This window comes from Lycorma delicatula, chromosome 5, assembly GCF_047948215.1.
Source record: "Lycorma delicatula isolate Av1 chromosome 5, ASM4794821v1, whole genome shotgun sequence".
Classification (NCBI taxonomy): Eukaryota; Metazoa; Arthropoda; class Insecta; order Hemiptera; family Fulgoridae; genus Lycorma; species Lycorma delicatula.
In genome coordinates, this window is record NC_134459.1 from 8,475,854 (window position 1) to 8,501,848 (window position 25,995).

General features: G+C 32.1%; 1 protein-coding gene across 9 annotated transcripts in view; it reads right to left on the reverse strand.

Annotated features, from left to right (window-relative positions):
- Positions 1–25,995, reverse strand: part of LOC142324704 (uncharacterized) — a 106,246-nt gene that overhangs the window by 28,696 nt on the left and 51,555 nt on the right. For 3 of the 9 annotated variants that reach the window (XR_012756358.1, XR_012756361.1, XR_012756357.1), the window contains one exon: positions 16,536–16,832. Coding sequence is in view for 4 of the 9 variants with exons in the window: in XM_075365625.1 (XP_075221740.1) it covers positions 11,901–11,985 (85 nt within the window). In the remaining 5 variants the exon portion in view is untranslated. Of the gene's footprint in view, positions 1–10,384; positions 10,970–11,900; positions 11,986–16,531; positions 16,833–25,995 lie in introns of those variants that run through there. The other 6 variants (XM_075365625.1, XM_075365622.1, XR_012756359.1 and 3 more) reach the window with 5 other exon arrangements.

Here is a 25,995-nt window from a genome sequence, read left to right on the forward strand (position 1 = left end):
AATTGCAATTGAGGAAAGATTTCCTATGACTACGCACAAAAGAATCTTACAAATTCAACATTGTCTTTGGACACACTCGATTGTCCTGTACTCTTCCCTTTACAAATACAGCCAGTGGTTTCATATTGTTTATACCATCTACGATTGTTACTGTCACTTGGAGGATCATCACAGAACTAAAAACAGAATGCATGTTGAACGGCAATTACAGAATCACATTTTGTAAACTGCAAAATACAGAATGTTTTCAGATGGTGTCGCCATCTTTGCTACTAGGGCTTTTAAACAGAAGGTACAGGGAACATTTTATGAGTCTATGCACAGCTAAAACTGTCTGAGTTGCTCTTTCATTTAATATATAATTAATCAATGTATGTGAAACTTGAGAAATATTACATAACTTTAAAATGGTGATATTAATTTTGACACACGCTGTATATTTACAAACATCTAATTGCAACATAATTATGTTTTATATTGCAATATATTTAGTAAAACATAACACAAAAAACCAACAATGCATACGAATATCAATTTGCATAACAAATCACATGAGTAATTTAAAATGTTTTTTAAGAAGAAAGCTTTTTTTTTATAAAAAAAAAATGTTTGTTCTGTACCAGTGGGACCAAGAAAGCACTGAACATAATGTGTGTAAATGGTTTGGCTATAGGACTAAATCAAATCAGCACTAAATTATACCAAAACACAGCAAACATATATCATAGTGGTCCTGAAAAATTGTAACCACCCTAATCTACCCAGATTAGGGTGGTTCCTTCTATCCACTCCTCTCATTATCCTAGATCCTTTTTTTCCGATTTCATTTCTTATGGACACAGATCTGACCCTGGTAGGTTCTCCATGCCACAGATGCCAGGACCTGAAGAGGCCGTGCAACCTTGGTATTTGACAGGGAGCTGCCTATAGACCGACTCCAGAACTCTTTTTTCCTGTCCAATGGCTGCACAATAAGCCTAATCAAAGAAGTGACAATTTTTTAAAGCCAGATTTCTGAATCCCAAAAACAACAGAAAATTCTACCAAAAATTAACTGTCATTCCATTTCTGCACGTAAAATAGATATAGTGATAATATATATAGTGACAATACATATAGTTTTTAGGTAATGAAAGTATTACAGGAATATTACAGAATGCAAAATTTAACAGCGGTTGGTTGAGCTGTATATTCAGTCTAAGTTCACAAAAACTATCTATGAGAAATACCATTCATCATCTTTCAAGGTATCCATGAGTAGGAGAAAATGATTTAGAAGGAACAGAATAAGATAAGAAAGAAGAAGGGGATAATCCAGAAATAGAATAGCGGGAAAATAATATCATGACCATGTCTCGTTCTAAGTGCTATAATGGCTGGCTGGAGGAAGAAATGTTAGCGATGACTGCAGGCATATTATTCAGGAGGACAAGGCCTATTCTGTCCTGAGAGGCCAAAAAAATTGTAATAATTATAATTAATTAGTATATTAATTTCACAAAATAGATTTACAAAAACCATTCATTACAAACAGTTTCCGAGTGCACACTTTTGTCAAGTTTATAATTCTGCTTTAATTTTTCATCGTTCAAAATCTTTCTCTTACGGGAAATGTGAAAGCAGAGGAAGGGAAAGCAAAATGATGGAAATGCTGATAGAAATCAGGAAGGAAGGAATGAACTAATAAAGAAACTCCCCTGGGTCAAGATAATAGAGGACATTCAGTTGAAACCTGTGAAAAAAAATTCACTAAAGGAGTTAAAGTAAATACAGACAAAACATTATGTGTATAGTTAATGTGATGTTCTACAGTGTGGCTGTAGAACATCACATTAACTAATGCTGCAAATTGATGACGTTTAAAGATTAATATTAAAAAGTACTTTTTTTTTTTAATATTATCAGCAATTCAAAAACTGTAATAAAAAGAGATAGAATCTTCTACAAACAACACATCTACATAATTAGATTCACATTTAAAATAAACACTTTTAACCTAAGATTCCAATTTCTCATGTAATTTCCCTTTCCTAACATAAACAACCACATAATAACATTTCAATGATGAACATCTGAAAAACAGAATTATTTAAATATACTTTTTTTACATATATTTAAAATAAAATCATAATTAATACTAATTAAAGTTCAAAATCTATATAAAACTGTCTCGCTCAGACTAAATCCTAAAAATATCACATCTGAAAAAAGATTAAAAGAATTTGTTTAAACAGAAACAAGGACTATTCCAATAGATTCAATTTTACATCCTTAAAAAAATAAATAAATATAATTTTCCTAGGCTAAAAGGAAGACAAATCATAGCATGATGCTTGACAGTTGTTCCAATATTATTCAGTTTTACATCATGAACCTACAGATCAACTGATAAATATTATCAGGAAGTTCTTCAGTCATTCTCATGATACCACAAAAGTCAAAGACTACCAAACCAGTGTAAACTTTACTGCAAACACACATTATGGAATTGGAAATCCCATGACTTTTTGCCAATTCCTTGCTACTAGTCCAGAACTCTTTAACTCGCATGCAATTCAATTGTTTGCCAAGCAACTTACTCTCTAAAATTGGCCCCAGCAGTATTTGAAAATTTAAGTGATTGAAAAATGACATTTAACAGCCAAGAAAACATTATGAAAGATGCAACATCTGAGAACCATTCCACCACAAGATTTATTTTCCATAAGAAAATTGTTTATCTAAATTTAAATCGTTATATATTAAGAATACTTAGAGAAAATAAGCTAGAACAAAGTATGAAGTATTTTTGTTTTATTAGCCCATGAAATCAACAGATATACTTTTCGACAGATTTTTTTACTAAATGTATACACAAATACCTACTTACAGTATTGTCATTTTAAAAAAAGAAAGTTTTCTTAGAACGAGATTTAACACTTCATAAAATCAATAAAAATACATATAGATCTTATTTTACCTTCAAAGAGTACAATAATTATGAAAAAATGAACTAGTTAAACATATAACTTCTATATCAAAGTAAGGCAATGAAATATAACAGAAAGAAGCATGCGTAGCTAAATGTAAATATAGAACATACTAAACCAGAAATTGCAGATTTTTTTACTCCGGTAGTAAAATTCCAGTGCTAGGTAAACAAAATGCGTACAATGGCATTATTTCTTAACTGGCATACATTATTGTGTAGCTTTAAACTCTTACTCTCGACCTTTCTTGTAACTGATACACAAAGAATATGAGATATGAAATAATTTTCAGAGTTGCTTTCTCAGAGAACAATGCTGTTATTTTACAAGGTTCTTATGTTGAATGAAGTGACTTATTAAATATATATATATATATATATATATTCAATAAATTATAAAGGATGGACAAAGCAACTAGATATATAAAAAAAGACTTGACATAATCTAAGAATGCATTAATACAGAAAAGAAATCTTACAAGATTTTGGAATTTAAAAATAAATTCTTAAAGATATCTCTATTAGATATAATGACATATCAGATATAGTGGCCAAAAACTTGTCTCTTGGTTGGTTTAGTATGTTGTTAATATAAATACAGTATGTATATTGTTTATAGTTTTATATCGGTTATAGCGACTATTTTTTTCTACTGCATTGCAACATTTTATCACTTATAATGACAGACAGAAGTGACTCGTCAGTAATGTAGTATATCTACATTGTAGCTACAGAAATATTTTGATGGTTAAAATGAGCCTCCTTATCCTTTTTACCTGCATATTCACTATAGTTCTTGTTTTGCTATCTTCTTCCTGTACCAGATTGTTGTAAACTGAAGCATCCATTCAATCCATGGCTGGATTCAGTTGTGAGTGGATCATAACATGTGGGTACAGTATTTTATTTACGTATCCTGTATAATTCATTAAATAGACTTAATTATGACTTCGCGAAAAGCATTCACGATAGAGGAAAAGGAGCTCATTATCTGGCAATTAGGGAATGGCGAACCTAATAAGAATATTGCCCAAGAATTAGGCATAGGTCGTTCGACAATATCGGTGATATGTTAGAACCGGGAAAATATTAACAAAAATTTTGAAACAAATTCTACAAAATCAAAAAATTATGGCCTAGTCAACATAATGATGTAGACCAAGCACTGTTAAAAGGGTTTAAATACTAGAGGGCTAGTGATATCCCTATTCGCAGCCTTATATTGGAAACTAAGGCAAATGATATTTCAGAAAAATTCAGCACACCATGTTAAAATCGAAACCATTCATTAAAATCATAAGTTAAATTTAATTAATTATGTCCATTTTGTAAGTGTTACAATTGTTATCTAGATACTCTTACAAAACAGACATAATAATTTTAATTTAACTTGTGACTTTAACATTTACAAAACTTTAATTTTATGACGATCAATTGTTATGTCTCTAATTTTATCTTATGAATTTTATATATATTTTATTCTGAACTATTATAAATTCCTCCAAAAGATGGCATAATAACTGAAAACATTTGAGGAAATTAAATAATATATTTGTAAACTGTTTTTAAAATAAATAAATATATATAGGGTGATTTTTTAGTCCTCTTACCCAACTGTTAATGTCTGGTAATGTTTTTCTTGAAAGGGAAATTTTGTTTTGTGACAAAAATTTGGTAGTGCTACTCAACCGGTACAGATACAGCAGTGTGAGTTGATTCTCATTGAGTTGTGTAAAATTTTGGGCCGTTTCTAGTCATGTTACAAACAGAATGTCTTTTACCATAGAATGAGTTTTCATTCTTGAACAATGTTTTGCTATGAAATCATATGCATGTAAAAGAATCATTTCAAATTAAATTTGTTGGTGTTCCTCCACCAGAAAAAATGTCAATTTCTAGGCTACCAAACCAATTTCGTGAGACAGGTAGTGGTTGCGACAGAAAACTTAGTGGTCGACCAACTCGCTTGACGGATGATGAGAATGTGAAAACAAGATTGCTCAATTCTCCACGGAAAAGTTTACAAAAACATTCCGCGCAAGTCGGTTTGTCATATTAGAGTGTTTAGAAAGCTGCTAAAAAATTGAAATTGTATCCGTATCGTGTACGATTAGTCCAAGAGCTTCAGCCTCCAGATTTAAACAAGCGATTGTAATATTGCCGTCGGTTTAGGTATCTCGTAAATGATAACGGAATCAAATTTTTAAACACAGTGTTCTTTAGTGATGAACCTTGGATCCATCTCGATGATTATGTGAACAGTCAAAACTGTCGAATTTGGGCGGTTAAAAATCCTAAACGCTTTATAAGACAAATCTGAAAAAAATGCATCCTGAAAAAATTGGTGTGTGGTGTGCGATCTCATCATCATGTAGTCGGACCCATATTCTTCCAACAGACAGTAAATGGTGAAGAATACAGGAATATTGTGCGCCAATTTGTGTCCCTCCTGGAACATCAAGAACGATATTGCTGGTTTCAGCAAGACGGCGCTACATGCTACACGTCTCGAGAAACCATGGATTTTCTGCAAGAGTTCTTTGATGATCGAATAATAAGCAAGGGCTTATAGCTTCCAAGGTCCCCAGACATCCTAGTATCTCCTGACTATTTTTTGTGGGGATCCCTTCAAAAACAATCCTCACACTATTGATGAACTTACAGTCAATATTACAGACTTAAAAACGCTTCTGTTAATATACTGAAAAGAGTCCGTGCATATATAATCGCATGGGGTGGGCATTTTGAGCATATTCTTTAACAATTATGTCAGTAATAGCTTTTCATTAAATCTCTTTTGTAACAAATACATTTTTTATTTCACCTAAATTTACCTTTCTTAAATTACATTTAAAATTGGCTAACAGGACTAAAAAATATCTCTCTCTCTCTCTCTCTCTCTCTCTCTCACTCTCTCTCAAGGAGAAATAAAAAAGAAACCAGCAGTGATCATCCAGCAGGAATTTTTGGCAACCGTCAGTAGTTACGAAGAACATATTAGAATTTATACTGACGGTTCTAAAACCGAACATGGTGTTGGATGCTCGATATATGTAAATGAAGAAGCCCACTTTTGGAGACTGCCAGATGTGGCCAGTGTCTACACGGCAGAACACTGCAATTCAGCAAGCTTTTCGCTACCCTGAACACTATTGCGAAGAGAGAGTGCTAATATGTTCCGATTCATTAAGTGCACCCGTCGCAATTCGGAACAAGAACATTAAGGATGTCCTAATTGCAAACATCCTGTCCATTTTATACGTACTAAAACAACGAGGACAGCGATGCGTATTTGTATGGACTCCAGGGCATGCTGGTATTACAGGTAATGAAATCACAGACGAAGCTGCCAGAAAGGCAACAGTCTGCGATGACTTGGATGCATTTCCTGTAAGAGTGGCAGATGTTAAAAACCGTCTAACAAACATAGTAAGAAACAAGTGGAACACTGAATGGAGGAGTTTAAATACAAAATTAAACTCAGTAAAACTTCTCCTTATAAATGGAAAAGCAACTTTAAGTTGACTCGCCGTGAACAAGTAGCGGTGACCAGACTTAGAATCGGTCACACGCGATTAACAAATTTATATTTGTTAACCGGCAAAGTGAGACCAATGCGGTGTTTGTAATAAAACACTGACAATCAAGCATCTAATAGAAGAGTGTACCATATATGAGGACCTCAGAAAGAGTTTCCGTATTACAAATAATATTAGTGCTGATCTGGATAATGGAAATGAAGAAAATATAGTTGCATTTTTACACGCCAGTGGACTTCTTAAAAGTCTATAAAATGGAAGTTTAAAGCTGTGGTAAAAGATACTCTAAGCGGTAGTTTTATATATACATATAAGGGAGTCTCGAAGCGTGGCACGTATAGATACGGGAGGTAGCCCTCTTGCCTAGGCCATTTTGGCTCACCTGCATTCAAGAGCAGTGAGTCGGGGTGTGTCCGATGATAGCATAGGGGACCCTCAAGGGTGGATTGAGGGCGCGAGGCTATAGGTGTACGCCGTGCATGCCTATGGCCTGATATAAGAAGGATTCAACTGCCACGGCACCCTGGCACGACTAATATACTGCACAACGGCGGTTCTGGTCGCCCCGAGGAAGCTTAAACAAACTATAAATGAGACTTTGTAAAAGAAAGAAAGAAAGAAAGAAAGATATGGTATTGATAAGTTTAATTTTAATTTTAATTTCATGGTCTTTTGAGAACCTATCTCAAAATTTTAATATTGGGGCCCTTTACATCCCGTAAGTGTTTGTGATTGTCCTTGTCTTTTATGTTTTAATGTTTATTGTGAAGTTTGTGTTTTTAAATAAAATGTAAGGGCCCTTTACACCCTTACATATGATGATCCTGATGGAGATAATAATTTCTTTTAAAGAATGTGACGAGGCTAATGACCTTAGCAGTCGATGCCCGTAAAAATTCAGTAAAAAAAAAAAAAAAATTAAGAACATTACAACTTGATACTGATGTAACTCTGATGAAATGGATAATTTGGATAAGAATCAAATAGGAATTTAATTAATTAGTCATAATACAAAAAATAAATAATAAACAAATGATTACAAAATATGAAGTTATTAAACTAAAAAACAGACTTCATAATAACAATCTAATATTATTAAAATCAGACTAAACACACCAATTCTTACATATAACGACAAACATAAAGATCTTTTGAATAATTACGCTGAAGAGGATAATTTAAAAAAAATAAAAGATCCAACAAATATCTAAGAATTGTAAAAGATTTAATATTTAAACTGATATTAAAATATGATGACAACATACCATTAAAGATTATGTCCATATACACGTCAACAGAATACCAAAATTGCATAAAAAATATCTCTTCAAAATTACTTTGAATATGAATATAAATTCTTATTTATAAACAAAAGGCTTACCAATGGGATCAGCTATATCTTCTATTTTGTTTGAGAAATATATACAATATTTTGAAAATAAAATCAGAGTAAATAGAAACAAAATATTATTATGGGTAAAGATATGCAGATGATATTTTAGTCATATATAATCCAATTATAAATAACAAACATATGATCATTTTAGATAAACTTGACCATTATAATAAGAATTAAAAAATTACATACGAAATAAGCAAACAATGTAACAGAAACACCACTTAATAGAAAACCCACAAATAATAATACAGGTGTCCCATATAAAACGCAACCCAACCTTACCTTATATTGGTCGGTATTGAAATAATAAAAAGCCATGTGTAAATGTAAATGTAGTTTTTTTATTACCATCCATTACCTTACATTTAGAGTAAATGTTGAAAGTGACCGCCATCTTCTTGAATACAAGCTTCAATTCTTTTTACAGCTTTTCTTGCAACTTTTTTCAAAGTTTGTGTCTGGATATTTAATACAGCTTGTTCAACATTGACTTTCAATCGTTCAAGTGTTCGTAGTTTGTTGCTGTAGGCCTTTTCTTTGAGGTAACCCGCATAGAAAAAATCCGCCGCAGTCAAATCTGGAGATCTTGGTGGCCACAAGCCTCGACCGATAACACGATTACCGAAGATTCCTCGACAAAATCAGAAGTTGAACCTGTGTAGTGCGATGTCGCACCGTCATGTTGTAGCCAGCAGTGTCGTGTCTTCCTCTTCCAAGAGTGCGATGAACTGAAATAAAATATCCTGATATCGTTCTGCATTATTGGTGTACTCGAAAAAAATAGGACCGATTATTTTCTTCCGCGATATCGCACACCACACGCCCGACTTCTGCGGGTGTAACTGTTTTTCGTGATAAACGTAATTCTACTGTTTTGGCTGTTTACGTAGCCGTCCAAATGAAACTGTGCTTCATCTGTGAAAAATAACGAATCCATAACGTTAATTCCCTCACGCAAAAAAATCGACGGAACCGTTGACAATATTGTAGCAGTTTTTCTTTGTCGGGCTAAAGAAGTCGATGAATCGTTTGAATGCGATAAGGATGTAATTGTAATTGTTTGGTCGCCCGATGAACAGTTGATCTAGACAAATTAATTTCAGCCGACAAACGTCTGATCGATTTATTTGGCGAGGCGAGTAATCGGTATTTGATTTCAGTGACTGTATCTGTATTCAACACTGATGCAGATCTTTTGTGTTCCTCGTTATTAACAGAACCGGTCTCTCTAAATTTTGCGACTAACCTTAATACTGATGTTTTGTTAAGAGCCGGTTTATCTGGGTACTTCTGGCGAAACAAATCTTGAACTGCAACCGCTGATTTCGTACTGAAGTACAACTCGACGATGAAAACAGGTTCATCTAGCGAAAACACCACCTTGTCTCTAGCTATACACTGAACGTTATGATTGCATTGTTATTACTATCGGTAGTGTTCTACTGCGTCGCTGCGATGTTCAGATGTTGGACGAGTCTATTTCAGTAACGGGTAGGGGAGTAAGCTTGACTTTTGAAATTTCATGGATGAGCGATTGATGGGTTGCGTTTTATATGGGACACCCTGTATATTTAAATTCTAACCACCTGTGGTCACAAAAGATTAATACACATAAAAACACGATATTTTATTTTACAACTATTTATTATTAAAAAAAAAAAAAATTATAAAAAGTAACTCAAAAAAGAAGTAGATGAAGATAACAAATTAGCAATTTTTAATGTTTTGATGATAAAATTGTAGAAAAGTTAAAAAAAAAACTGAAAAAAATACCATATTTATAAATCAGGAAAATAACGTAAAGATTAATAATAAGTTTTACCTAAAATACATTCACACAAATAAAATAATAGGAAAAATTACTAACTAATATAAAAAACAAATAACAATATAAAATATTGTAAAATAACAATGATAAAAATAACAGAGAGGATTGAAGAGGAATAAACAAAAGTAAATGAAACGGATGTAACAATATTTATGCTGGTAAAACCAATGGCTAAATTAAAAAAAGATTTACAGGAAATTACACAGGTTAAAAAACAAAAAGTAATATCTAATGTGGCTGACCATTTGTTAGAATGCAAACATTTATTACAGATTACAAAACTAGTTTAGAAATTTTTGTAACATTTATAAATATAAACAAATATATAAAACGTAAACAACCAAATCACATTCGAAGATGATGATTAAATAAAAACAAAATAAAACTTCAATCTAACGATTGCCAATAATGACAATTTAACAAAGGAAAATATAACATTTTACACATTACTTCACTCAAGTACTGGACAGCAGAAATTGCATATTCGTCAATAATAAATTTCAAAATTAAAAAAAAAATTTCAACAAATGAATAAATCATAAATAAAAAAATTTTTAATGAAATTACAGAATTTAATAACAACAACAGATACAGAATCCCATAAAAATCTATTCTTGGAATTAATATGTTACTACCTATTTAGTGTTTTGGCGTTTATATTTCATTTAATATTATGTATCATTATTATTATTATTCACTATACACTGTAAAAATTTATTCCTTATAACATTGATTATCTTGTTCAACATGATTTTCTGAATAACATAAAAGGTATGGCTAATAAATAACGAGAACAATGCTGCTACAGAAGTGCACATGCGCCAAATTCGTATAACCAACAGCTGTGTAGCATGAAGCCTTCTCTTTCAATTGTTGCCACTCCAGTTTCTGCAGACATATTAATCTGGCCGTGGCCTTCGTTTGGATAACATCTGTTTTTTGTTTGGTAAGCGTTTTATTAGAGCAAAGAATTGTCATGAAATTTCATATGAAACTTGGGAAAACCCGCTACTGAAACTTATCTTTTATTTAAAAAAAAAGTATGACAATGAATGTAATGTTTATCACACGCGTGGGTTTTTGAGTGGTTTAAGCACTTCAAAGATAGTGAAGAAAATATTGAAGATGATGTTGGCCCGGGTCGCACTTCCACGTGAAAGACGAATAAAAATATTGAAAAAATTGGTAATCTCATCCAATTTGACTTCGGTTAACTACTCGTGTGACTGCTGAAACTGACAAAGAATGCGTAAGGAAAATTTTATATAACAATTTTAAAATGAAAATTAAATAAAAATTTTTAAATGCAAAAAGACTTATAACATGTGATGAGTCTTGGTTTTTCACTTATGATCTAGAAACTAAGTGTCAATCCACGATTAGAAGGCCCCAACTTCACAGAGCTATAAAAAACCTCAAATGAGCAAATCAAAATTCAAAGCGATGATTATTGTTTTTTTCTGATATTCATGGGATTGTGTCCCTTCACTGGGTTCCTGATGGTCAAACTATTAATCAACATTACTATCTTGAGGTCCTTGCTCAACTCTATGAAAAATTAAGAAAAAACAACCTGAATTGTGAAAGAAGAAGTCACGGGTTCTTCATCAGGACAACATACCGGCTCACAATGCATTGTCTGTCAAGACATTTCTAGCAAAGTATAACATCCCTGTGTTAGACCATCTGCCTTATTCGCCTGACCTGTCACCATGTGACTTTTATCTGTTCCCCATGGTCAAATCTGCATTAAAAGGAACAAGATTTCAGACCAATGAAGTTGTGAAAGAGCGGCATGCACGTGAAAGAGGTCATAGAAGAAGACTTCCAGCACTGAAGGTATAACTAAATACATATAAATTTAAAATAAAATATTTTACATCTTTAGTCTCATTATTTAATAGCCACACCTTATAATGTATTAATGATGATACATACTTAAAAACTGTACAATCCTAGCCTGGAAGTTCACACTAAGATATAAGGAGGGTCCCAGGGTTAATGAACAAGTTAATATACATGGATAGATTATGAGAAAATGATTTAAATTTAATTAAGTTTTAACATAAAAATTATGAAAATCACTATCTTTAAACACCAATAACAATAAATAGTACTTACAAAGAAACTTTAACAATATGCTTAATAAAACAGACTAATGCTTACATAATCATGGAATGCCTTTGCTTCACTTGAATGTTCACATGTATCATGTCTTTCTGGAGCAGCACAATACAGATCCCAAAATACACTAGAAAGAGAAAAAGAACGAAAAGATCAATAAAAAAACAAATCTTATCGATATAAAAAAATATATAATAACAAAGAATAAACTCACAAAAGATACCTTATTTACAAAAGAATTTACAGACAGAAATAAAAAATACAATAAAAACTTAAAATCTGAGGCTTCAAATTTTTATATTTACTGGCTCTTCCGACCTTAATGAAATGACGAATGATCTTGGATTTAGGACTTGATTCAACCAAAATCCCTCTCTCACCAGTGATATTGCTGGTCAAGGTAATCAAAGCAATGTTTTATCATATGACACTTGCTAGATCACAAGAGTAAAGAACAATTCCCCAGTCTGATTAACGTATCAAACTGCTGTAAAGGCACATAAAATAATTTACTCACAAACCCGTAACCGATTTAAATTCATTAAATTGTTCTGTTAATTACATTTTTAAATGATAGACATAAACCTTCAAATCCTTATTTTTCATAAAAATATTTATCCCATGAAAATTCCTGATCTGTGTTATAAAAGTCATGCAAGATACAAGTGATACCATATAAAGTTGATTTCTTTACATTTATTATGACACGATATAACCTTCAATGTGAATAGAGTAAAAGGACCAATTTCAGGGCTGAATATCAGCTATAGTTTAGTCAGCTTCGTGCTGGTATGCGATAATTTTGAGGCAAAGGCATCACAAAAAAAATTAAAATGTTCATTTTCCTCAGCAAGCCTAACTTGTGATGTTCAATTTTTATTAAGATTGGCTCAGCGTTTTTTTGGGAATAGATATGTGTCATGTCAGGTTATCTGTTGAGTTGTGACACCTTCAGAGACATGTAAATATTAATTATTATTATTATTAATTAGACTTCTTGAGTCGATTGGAATCCCTTTTCCTCAAATAGATTTCAAGAATATCAATTACATCTTTGAGCATTCTCTTTGATAAAATTCTGGATTTATCTCTTAGACTGAGGCAATAACTTTCTAAATGTCCCCTTAACAGAGTGATATCTGTCTGCTTATGAAACTTATTTCCCAGGAAAATTATTATATTAAAAGCACAACATACTAGACTTGGATATCTTGATGAATTAATTTACATTTCTTATAATTTAATTCACCAAATTTCTTCATAACTAAGCATAAAGATAATTTTATAATTTATTTGTAGATTGAATTACGTGTGAACTGTATATCATTAAACAAATAATTATACTAATACAACTTGTAGACTTGTTTCTTATTTATTTGCAATAATTTAATAATAACTAAACCGGTAATTTTTCTTTTTCAGCAATGTCAGAAGGAGTACTGATATGGAGGACTTTTATCCCAGAATTTAATCAGAAATAGAATCTTCATTTTCATTAAATTGGATTGGAGAGGAAACTGTAAATCGGTGAGTTTTTAATTTAATTATTATTATAATATATAAAATGTGCAACACAATAAGTAAAAACCATTAAAAAATTAATGTAGAAAAGTGGTAACATCAACGTACATTTAAGTGTCCAGCAGCTGTTAGAGAGGGGAAGATTTGTTATCACACCATAATTTAAAAAAAAAATGAACAAACCTTCCAGCTGCTGTTGATGTAACCTACCATGGACGTAATCTGTCAGTTCCAATCTATTCTCGGCAGTCCTATAATTTTTTTATCTAATTAAAAGGTAATCTAATTTTGATATTTCCATTAGCAAACATGTCTTAAAAGACGTAGCTATTTCCCAGATTTTGGAAAATATTTTAAATTCTTTAGTCAAAAAAAATTTCATTTTCAATTTTCTGAAATATAAAAACATTTATTGGCACTTATATATTAACGCCACTGCAGCTATATCTTTATTTAAAAATAAAGTGGAAAATGAACAGCCTCTTTATTAATTTTAATAAATTGTTATTTATATTTATTTATTTTATAAATATAATTTAACCAAACTTAACCTACGCTCGCTAACCTTGACTAATTAACACCGTAATTTTTTGAGTATTTATTTAATAAATTCAGTAATTATTGCAATTACTTATTATTTAAATAATCAAAACACTCCTGTTAATTAGTCAAGGTTAGCGAGCGTAGGTTAAGTTTGGTTAAATTATATTTATAAAATAAATAACCATTATTAAAATTAATAAAGAGACTGTTTTGTCTTTTCACAGATATTAGTATATGTTCAAAATGATTTTCAGTAGCGATTTCTTTACTGTTAATATTTTGAAGTAATATTTCATAATTAATTTATTTACCTTACCGTCATTTCATGTGTTTGATTAAATAATTAATATGAACTTTAAACACAATTTCGTTTTACAAATTTTATAATTTGTTCGGATCCGGAAAAAACATTTATTTATAAAGTAGCAAGTTAGGTTAAATAATTTGTTATAAGAATCAACCTTACCGACAGTTTATATTATATCACTATAGTTTTGGGTCATTTGACCATCATCAGGAGATAGATTTTTTTGTAATTAAAATTAAAAACGTAAACAAAATATTATTAACAAAACAAGCCATCTTGTAACTCTATAGTCTAGCAACTAGATAATCAAGTTAGGCAACTTGATAATTATTAATTTAAATAGAAAATCATCTTCAAATTTTATATGTCCCTTTATTAATTTATTGTTGTAAAAATATACATAATTTTTTTGAGGTTGCTGGTGTTATCAAAATTGTTGGAAAATCTAATACATAAATAAAATTATCCGGGCTGTAATTATGTTCATTTTATAAAATGTGTTTAGCATAATTGGATTTATCGAAACAGCCTTTCTTTATACTATTAATATGTTATTTAGCTCTAATAGAAAAAGAACGGTTGGTCATTACAGTATATTGTTGACGGTAGTTTTCACGTTTTAAACTATACCAATCTTGTCTAAGATATTTATTTCCTTATTTTAGTAGAATCGCTATTGTGTATAAAATTGATGTTTTAAAAAGTTAACTTAAAAAGTAATAGAATTTTAAATACATCGTTACATATATTTTTTCTTTAAATTGAGATTATACCAACCGGGTTGGTAGTGGTGAACTTGTTCTTTGCAAATCAGCTGATTTCGTAGTCGCGAATTAAAAGTTCAAATTGTAGCAATATGATTTGTAATACTCATTATTTCATAAATAATACTCTCGGTAATTCACGGATACTACAGAAAAAAATTAGAAATTGAGATCACATTATATAGATTGTGTATATCAAAGCTTTTCCCGTGATTTTCATAACCTATCCTGCTTGTGAAATTAAAAAAATAAAATATTTTATCAAACAAGGCTAAAATGCTTCGTTTGTAAGTAACGGTTAATGAATGATTTCCCTCGGGTTTCAGCAATCCCGGTGCAAGAGATCGTACTGAAAATTTATAGGACAATAATTAAGGTGCAGAATTAGTGATTTCTATGGGTTTTTTACCTTAAAAATTTAATAAAATAGCCTTCAAAACATCTGCAATAGGTTTTAAGAAATCTGGGATGAAAATCAATAATTTAGAGTAAAAAACCCGTTATTATGTTTGATCTACAATAACTTTGTAAAATGGGTAATAAACATGTAAAACTTGTAGAGAATGTAATTCTGAACATAAAGGTGCAAGATAAGTAGAATAAAACAAACAAAGTTTAGAAAAATTAGAATTCAGTTTAGAAACGATACAGTAAATCGTACCTACCAGTTTATAACAAATATTCAAAACCCTTCTGTAGTGCTTTTGTAGCTCTTTATAGTACTTCAGGGCTATCCTCCTAGCAGCATCCATAATGCAAACAATAATTCATGAGAATGTATTTTTGTTTTATATATGACATTTCTCATCTGTCTCTAGATGCAAAAATCTAAATGTGTTCTATCAAGTGTTTTTGGTAATTATCCGTTAGGTTTATTTATTTTATCAATTTTTTTGTTATGCAAGGAATGGATGAAAATATCTCATTTTCTTAGCAATTTTCACCATGACTTGGGTCCGTGCTTTGTCATTCATAGAACACCCTTAATGAGAATCCTTCATTGTTTATTTTTAATATAGCTTCGTACCTTCTTCAGCATTTTAATATAAACTTCTGATATTATTAATGATTCTAGGTTCTACAAATTCTGTCTAAATTCCCAAATTTGCTGTCCCAAATCACTAGTTAGTAACATCCTGACTCCATAGGAGAAGACACTTGCCATGTGATGATTTCAGTTGCAACCCCTCTGTATCTAACCCTGATGGGCTTTACCTCATGTCACATTTAAAACCTCAGCCTTGCTCTTGTCTCAGTCAGGATGCCACCAATTTACATTGGTGTACTACTAATCATTTGATGTTATCCATACAAAGAAAAAACGTATCAAACAGTCTTTAACAAGACTGGACTAATTGAGCAGATAATTAACTACACCCTGGGGTGCAGTTGTTTATGTCAAGATTGAGTTCAATACACGATACACAACACCAGTATGAATAAAATAAGAGCTACAAAAACAATTATACCATTACAAGAATATAAAACAGGAACACTTAATACTACAACAAGGACATAACAAAACAACAAGCAGTACCCTACCTTTACACACATTCAGCAATCCTTTCTTTTACAAGAAATACCATATATTCTTCAATGATGGTATTCTTTGCCCTGGTTTTTCCAATTTTCACAGAGTCCAATGTCGACCCGATATCAAACTGACAAATCATCTCTGTATTCTTCATATTACACAGCAAACATTTGTATAAAACATGAAAGACATCATCCAGCATGCAACATTGCGGCCGTAACGTGGAATCAACTAAGCCGAATTGAGCCAATCTGCCCCTAAAGAAACTGCATCACATATTTGTTTGGTCGTACCCAAGAAGCATCCTGTAATAAACCAGCAACATCAGAAAACAGATCAAGTGTAAAACACCCATTAAATGTCTCATCCCATCTTGCCTGCCATAAAGCATAGCCCTATTACTCAATATCTCAAACCTTTTCTGAAGGTTTAGGATATTGAGTTGCTAACCTTCTTAGCAACATATCATTGCTCTCTGATGCAAATAGATCAATCAGCTTCACTCCGGCAATCACCAAGATTGCCTCACCTGAAATCGTACAATAGCCACACATCATTGTTAACAACAAGAGGCGTTGGGCCCTAAGTAACATATCCCAATAAATACATCGCCTCACAATTATACTCTTATACAGGATACTTATGATCTTAAAACTAACCCCCCCCACAATCAGTATTGACCACACATCGAATACCAGAAAAGGCACTACAGGCCTTTGCGATGCATTGTAAGTACTACTTGAATCATCTCGTCAAAAAACACCTCAAGATACTCCTTTTGAACTTGAACATATTTTTGATTTTTTGATGGGCTTGCCGCCTTGCAGCCAAGTGGCCCAAAGGAACATCATTATGGTTTTCTCCAGGCTGAATGTCATCTTATGTTGACAACCCCACAGCTTAAGTATCCTACAAGTCCGAGTGGCTCTGAAGTCAATTTCCCTCTGTGAGCGTCCTTCGACCAGCAGGATCTCATTGTCAGAATAAGACACCATACAACACCCACTAGACAACCTCAGCTGCAGAATTGAGTCAAACTGTACAATCTACAGTAGAGCACCCAACACACTGCCCTGGGGGCAACTCTTAGACTGGGTCTTACTAACCTCATGGCTGCCTAACCTCACGATGCACCTGGAAATGATATATAATGCAGATTCACCATCTGCATTATAATCAGGCAGTAAATCATCAAGCAGTTATTGTAGTATTTCAGTTTTGTCTGAAATAATTCCATGCCAAGTTGAGAGAGCGTACAAAAGAACATCCCTTCTACATTTGTGTCCCAAATAAAGTTCCCGTGGAACTTTATTTCCCTGTACTTACTGTTTTCGGCAGTAAGTACCTTGTGAAAGTCCTACATTCTCTGCAATTAGCAACAAGTACCGCCTACAATTCAGGATCATAATCTTGTTGAGATGCCCTCTAAACAGCAAACAAGATTGTTTCAAATTAGTCAATAACCAATTACCCTACTCCACTGGTGCTTGCCTCTTGACTGGAGCTACAGGGTGTAGAGCACTCAGATTGCTGAGTGCTCTACACCCTGTAGCACTCAGCGTCAATAAATGACGCTGATTTCCAGCGTCATTTATTGACATTGGTCAATAAATGACGCTGGAAATCTTTCTGCCAGATTCTCCAATTCCAAATCATTGACACTCCTGCCCAAAACTACAGAACTGCGAGAGAATCCACAAATTTCTTCCAGTCCATTTTTTCCAGCCTGTGCCGAAAACGACCCTGCTGAACTGGAATATTACATTGGTAGCGATCACTCAAGCCACCAACAACCTCAAACACAATCAAGATGATCACTGGATGGTCAACCGATGACCATCCAATCGCACAAATTGGCAGGAATAAACCTGCCAACTGTAACATCGATGTTTGTTCCTCCAAACAACAGATGACCCTCCAAACCATACTGGGCACTAAACCGCTCCTTTACTTCACTGTCATCCGTGTGACAACTATGCCACAATAAGAACTTGACATTCACGTCCATACCAATAATTATACCACTGGGACAGAGAATTGTAGAATTTTATCACACACATCAAGACGAAAATATGAACTTACACCATAAAGATGCAAACTCTGAACATCCACATGAACAACATCATGATTATACAAGAGCTGTCACAAAAAGACACAATCAAGCACCCTTCTGCACATAACAGCGGACATGTTATCTGAACCATTATAGAAGCATTTCCATCTAGCAAAACCTGGCAGACACCCAGAGACAACATAAGAATGCTGCAACAAAACTACATCCAAATGCCATCGTAAAGCTACCTCACCAAATTCCACCTGAGCTATAATAAACAGTGATATTTTGGGGTAACCTGTTTGCTTACAGATAGTAATGGCATTGTAAATAAATAATTTTGACTTGCTCTGTACAAATACATACACTATTATATATGGAATGTGTCTTTACTTGATTTATTTAGCACAATTTCAATACAGAAATTTAATCATTATATAGACAAATAGATTTATTGTTGCACTTTTATAATTTAGTTTGATGAAAAACAGCAAAGAAAATACTTTTAATCAAATAATTTTGGCTGTATACAAAATTTTTATTTTCTGAAAGAATATAACATTACAATAGACCACAAACATTGCTATATAAAAATATTAAATAATTGTAAAAACATTTATATTTTGTTACATGGGATGTCTCATGAGAATTAACATCAACATTAACAAAAGCAAATTGCCATGTAATAAACAGCTGTCAGTAAATTTAACTTTTGTTAATACTATTACTTGATAACTACCTAATTTGCTGTAGACAGTTGAGGGTTTCATATAATTAATTCAATCACAGAACACACCCATTTCCTCAAACAAATAGAATTCCAAATTTTAATGTATATTAACTAGATTTTTGTAGAATAGCATCTCTTTATTTGTAATTTTTGCATTTCTTTATCATCTGTCATTTCTGAGGGTATGTACCCTGAAGTTCTTATTACACAAGTGAATAAAATCAAAGTGGATTTTAGTCAGTCAGTAAACTTGCATATTTTCACACCAACAGTCAAGAAATGCTTTTTTCATCTTTTTAAACATTTCAGCCTGTTCAATAACAAGTGTCTAAAATAACCAATACACAATGGTAAGCTACTAAAATTGTTATCACCATCATAACTAATAAGTAATATGTAAAACTTACAATCATACAGAATATGCTTACTTGGTCTCTCGCCAGCAAATAAAAATAAGTTAATTCAAAATGGTTAAGACGGCAAACAATTGACAAAATCATCAAGGTTCATGAAAAGCAGAAAAACAATCATTTATGAAATCATTGCAGGAAAACTTTAAAGATCTTCATTTCATTTAGCATAATTTTAGAACTTGAGAAAATACAGAGGAAATAATACAGACTATTTACATACAGTTACTATTTAACAAAAATAATGGTGCCCAAAACAAGTATTTTTACTTTGGGTAAATAACACTGATCTCTTATTGGAGAGTGAATAACAAGACATTTACAAAGGATATCAGATGTTGAATAAACACCAAATTACTAGTAAAACAACATTTCTTTGAAGAACAAGAATTTGTTGCAAAGAATTCAAAAGCAGTATATAAAATGTGTGTACCAGAGTGCAAGGGTGAGGAAAGAATGGCACATGTAATGGAGATTTGGATGTAATGTAAAGGCAGTCTTTGAGGGTACTGCTGTTATTTTGTTGAGTTAAGCTAAAATGAAGACAAAATATTTTGGATAAGATGAGAGAGCAGTATATGGGAGGGCAGGTTGAAGAGGCAAGGAGAGAAAAATATGTTGAAGAGTGTGAAAGGAATTGAGGTCAATGTTTAAAGGAAACAGGACAAAACTGAAGTAGGGAATGTAATTATACAAGCCCCAACTGCAATTTACAAATGCTGGCATCATCTCTGAGATTTATCCATTTAATTACAATATTATTAAGAATGTGTTCACACATCAGAACATCACAGGCAATCAGAATCAATTCTCATTTGTTCTCATTAAAATATTTTAAGACTTTCAAAGAATAAAAAATTCACAATTTGATGTATTAATACATTTGTTGTATAATACATTTGTCATTTGAAAATATTTTCTAAACTGTTAGGAAATATCAAGCTAAAAAACTTGAAATGAATAGAGATATGTATTTGTAACAGTCATTTCATCTAACTCCATCTAAATTTACTCTGACCAAATTTACGATAACATTACCTGTGCAGTATCTTGCAAATGCTTTAAAATCAAATAATTTTCTATATATTGTTTAAAATTTGACTGAAAGGCATACTCCCAGTTTGTAAACTGGATATCTATAAACACCTTTGTAGTCAACTGGTAACCTGAGCATAAAGTAACATTAAAATTAAGTAACTAAAAATAACACAACTGCTAGGTTAACTTTTGTAAAGGTACCTATAATTTTGGTAACTAATTAATCTTACTTTCTAAAAAAAAACTGATAATCTGACATTTCAAAGTACTTCATTCAACCAAAAGAATAATTTTAAAAAATATGAACAAGCTTTTTCAAGTGTGTGTCAATTTCATACACACATGAAATTTGACACAGCATTGTTCAAATTTATAAGTCCTCATGACTAGTACCAAACTAACAAAATTATAAAATCATTCGATACTGACTGAACACAGCATTCAATGTAACAGTATTTGGCAAACTGACCACCAAACAGGCTGTGGGAGTGGGGGTGGGACCTTGAGTGCAATCAATGGAAGTATAGTCCGAAATGTTATGATAACTAAAAACTACATTATTCATAACAGAGTCAATTCTGTACGAAGTGATCCAACCGAAATATTTTTGGTTGCTTCATTTTTATTTGTTTATATATTATTTATTTATATTTATTTGTTTCCATGTACAATGGCAGCTCAAAACAGGTCTTTTATACAAAAAGACCTATAATTAATAAATTATATACATAATTTAATTATATCAGAGGGCTGTATGTCGCAGGAAAAAGTAATACATCCACACTGTATGACTACAACACTGACTATTTCTGTGACCCAAAGCCCCAACCAGTAGCCTACTGTTTCTACACAAACCATATGAACTTAACCCTTCATTAGCTGCTGTACTTTTCTAAAAATAGTTTTCAAGCTGTCCTTTTATTTAACTTTTAATTTTTATTTGGTCAATTATATTTTAATTTAAAAATTAACTTGATACTAAACACAAAATATCACATTACAGAACAAAGTGTTCTTTCATAAAATATGCACATTTTGTAAGATATTAAACAATGTGAGTAAGAATATAAGATTCATTTTCATCGTTTAATAATAATTGTTTTTAATAATAAGAACACATTTATACTAGTTTATAGCTTATATAATAATGGTTATAATAGTTTACAATTGTTTAAATTGAGTTTAGCAATGGTTTGTTTTTTAGAATGATTTTTGTTTACTTAACTAATAGTTTAAAGCACTTATTTGTAATGAAAGGTAAAAAGGGAAAGGGAATTCACACTAAATCGAATGCTTAATACATTTCTTAAATTTTACAGCGGTTAATAATGGCATAAATTCACATGATTTGTGCGTATTTTGAAAATTCATAACTTTATTCAGAATCAAATATTGAAATGTTTACTGTAGTTTATTCTTATGTAGATGTATATTATGTGGATAAATTAGATTTGATATAACATTTTAGCGGTCACTTTTTAAACTTTTGTAGTAAAAATGTCTAATAAGCAAGGTTCAATATAAAGGACCCAAATTTAAACAGGAGAACTTGAAAAAGAAATGTTTATGCTGCAAAGTTTTGGCATAATCTGGTCCAAAAACATGAGCTCAAGATGAGGTCTGCAGTGAAGGCAAAAGCTGAGTTTTTGAGTAAGTAGTGACCAGAATCATCACAAGGCAGGTGGTCTCTTCCCATATGGGGTTGGGATGGTCCCTGTATCCTAACCCACCAGGTTGGTCTAAAGGTTAAAATCATTGCAAATCAGCTGATTTCAAAGTCGAGTGTTCTAAGGTTCAAATCCTAGATTGTGGATACTGGTGTTCTTTGGTGGTTGGGTTTCAATTAACCACACATCTCAGGAACGGTCAATCTGAGACTGTACAAGACTACATTTACAGTGGTTCCAGAGGCTAAATATAAAATGAAACGTCCCTGTATCATGGGCATTTTTGATCGTTTAAAAAAAATCCTGTTTAAATTTTGAACTTGTGAAAGGTGAATGTTATTGAACATAATTAAAAAACAAAATTTTAATATATTATATTTTTTTTTTGTCTTCAGTCATTTGACTGGTTTGATGCAGCTCTCCAAGATTCCCTATCTTGTGCAGTCGTTTCATTTCAGTATACCCTCTACATCCTACATCCCTAACAATTTGTTTTACATATTCCAAACGTGGCCTGCCTACACAATTTTTTCCTTCTACCTGTCCTTCCAATATTAAAGCAACTATTCGAGGATGCCTTAGTATGTGGCCTATAAGTGTCTTCTTTTAACTATATTTTTCCAAATGCTTCTTTCTTTATCTATTTGCCGCAATACCTCTTCATTTGTCACTTTATCCACCCATCTAATCAGATGGGTGGATAAAGGTTAACATTCTCCTATAGCACTGCATTTCAAAAGCTTCTAATCTTTTCTTCTCAGATACTTCGATTGTCCAAGTTTCACTTCCATATAAAGCGACACTCCAAACATACTTTCAAAAATCTTTTCTTGACATTTAAATTAATTTTAAGGCTCATTTCGCTTGTGCTATTCGGCATTTTATATCTCGCTCCTGCTTCATCCATCTTTAGTAATTCTACTTCCCAAATAACAAAATTATTCTACCTCCATAATCTTTTCTCCTCCTATTTTCACATTCAGTGGTCCATCTTTGTTATTTCTACTACTTTCATTACTTGATTTCTTCTTGTTTATTTTCATGCGATAGTTCTTGCGTAGGACTTCATCTATGCCGTTCATTGTTTCTCCTAAATCCTTTTTACTCTCGGCTAGAATTATTATATCATCAGCAAATCGTAGCATCTTTATCTTTTCACCTTGTACTGTTACTCCGAATCTAAATTGTTCTTTAACATCATTAACTGCTAGTTCCATGTAAAGATTAAAAAGTAACAGAGATAGGGAACATCCTTGTCGGACTCCCTTTCTTATTACGGCTTCTTTCTTATGTTCTTCAATTGTTACTGTTGCTGTTTGGTTCCTGTGCATGTTAGCAATTGTTCTTTCTCTGTATTTGAACCCTAATTTTTTTAAAATGCTGAACATCTAGGTCTATAAACACCAAGTATGTTGGTTTGTTTTTCTTTAATCTTGCTTCTACTATTAATCTGAGGCCTAAAATTGCTTTCCTTGTCCCTATACTTTTCCTGAAACCAAATTGGTCTTCTAACACTTCTTCCACTCGCCTCTCAATTATTCTGTATAGAATTCTAGTTTAGATTTTTGATGCATGACTAGTTAAACTAATTGTTCTGTATTCTTTCACATTTATCTGCCCCTGCTTTCTTTGGTATCATAACACTTTTTTTGAAGTCTGACAGAAATTCCCCTTTCATAAATATTAAACACCAATAATCTATCAATCGCTTCCTCACCTGCACTGCACAGTAATTCTACAGGTATTCCGTCTATTCCAAGAGCCTTTCTGCCATTTAAATCTTAATGCTCTCTTAAATTCAGATCTCAGTATTGTTTCTCCCATTTCATCCTCCTCAACTTCCATTTTCTAATTCACTTACTCCGTATAACTCTTCAATATATTCCAGCCATCTATCGACTTTACCTTTCGTATTTATATATCGGTGTACCATCTTTGTTTAACACATTATTAGATTTTAATTTATGTACCCCAAAATTTTCCTTAACTTTCCTGTATGCTCCGTCTATTTTACCAATGTTCATTTCTCTTTCCACTTTTTTAATCCACTCTTCTTTCGCCAGTTTGCACTTCCTGTTTATAGCATTTCTTAATTGCCGATTGCTGATAGTTCCTTTTACTTTCTTCATCACTAGCATTCTTATATTTTCTACATTCATCCATCAGCTGCAATATATCGTCTGAAACCCAAGGTTTTCTACCAGTTCTCTTTATTCCGCCTAAGTTTGCTTCTGTTGATTTAAGAATTTTCTTTTTAACATTCTCCCATTCTTCTTCTACATTTTCTACCTTATATTTTTTACTCAGATCTCTTGCGATGTCCTCCTCAAAAACTTTACCTCCTCTTCTTCAAGCTTCTCTAAATTCCACCGATTCATCTGACACCTTTTCTTCAGGTTTTTAAAATATATATGAAATGCTTATTTTACCTACTTAAAAAATCATGATCTAAATTATATAAATATGAACAAAATAAAAATTGTGATACTATTGTTTTAAACGTAATTAGCTTTATAACTATTGCACCACCAAGTAGTTTTCTTTCTTCTAGCTTTCCTAGAGACTACCTTGTTTTGTTTTTGAAATCAAAAACTAGCATGTACTCCCTTTAGAACGAACATGTACTTCACTTTCAGTCATTTTGTGAACTGAAGACAAGGCTAATAAAATCTCTGGTGTCTTTTAATTTGACAGATGATTTCTTCTCATGTAAACAAGACTCGTTTCTTTTTTAATTTTTTTTTTACAAAATTTATTTTTGGCAGCTCTTTCCAATTGGACATCCAGCTTTGGTCTGTCATTGCCATAAAAAATAAAAAACAGCAGGCGAGCTGTAAAACCAGTTTGTGAATATTGTTATGTCCCTTGTCAAGACGAATTTTTCTTCAGTATTATGCCATAAACACGAAATCTTATCCTACCTCTAAATCCACAACATATACCCATCAACTGTCAAATATTCTCTTGAGAAAAGCTTGGCTACTCAAAGATCGAATGGTTCAAAAAGAATGGTACTCAGATAACATTACACGAAATATATCCAATTTTTTTGGGATCGTGAATATCCATATTTGGACAGAAAACTTGGCACTAAAATACACACCAATAATAAACTTACAATAAATTTAATAATAATAATAATAATTTAGTTTACAATAAATTCAATACGCACAAACACCAAAACCAACCATTAGCAAAATTATCAGGTAGAGTACGGAATAAACAAACGAATCATTCCAAATTAAGTAAAGAACAAAACGATAAAGTTAACACCGAATGCGATCTGTATGAATTTATGAAAAAAGAATGCCCGAGGATTTCACAAGCTATCGACATCGTAGTGAACGGAGCCCGATAAAGATAGCGATCTGCAACAAGTAGAACTATAATGTGACTGGTGTACATATTTTTGCCTGGTAGAATTTTCACAAACAAAAATAGAAAGAATGGTGTATCAGTGTAACGGTCAACATTCAATTTAGTAATCGGAAGATCGCTACGCTAATTCAGTTGACAGCTGTCAGTCATTATTCACCTTTCTTTTTTTGTTTAGCCTCCAGAATCACCGTA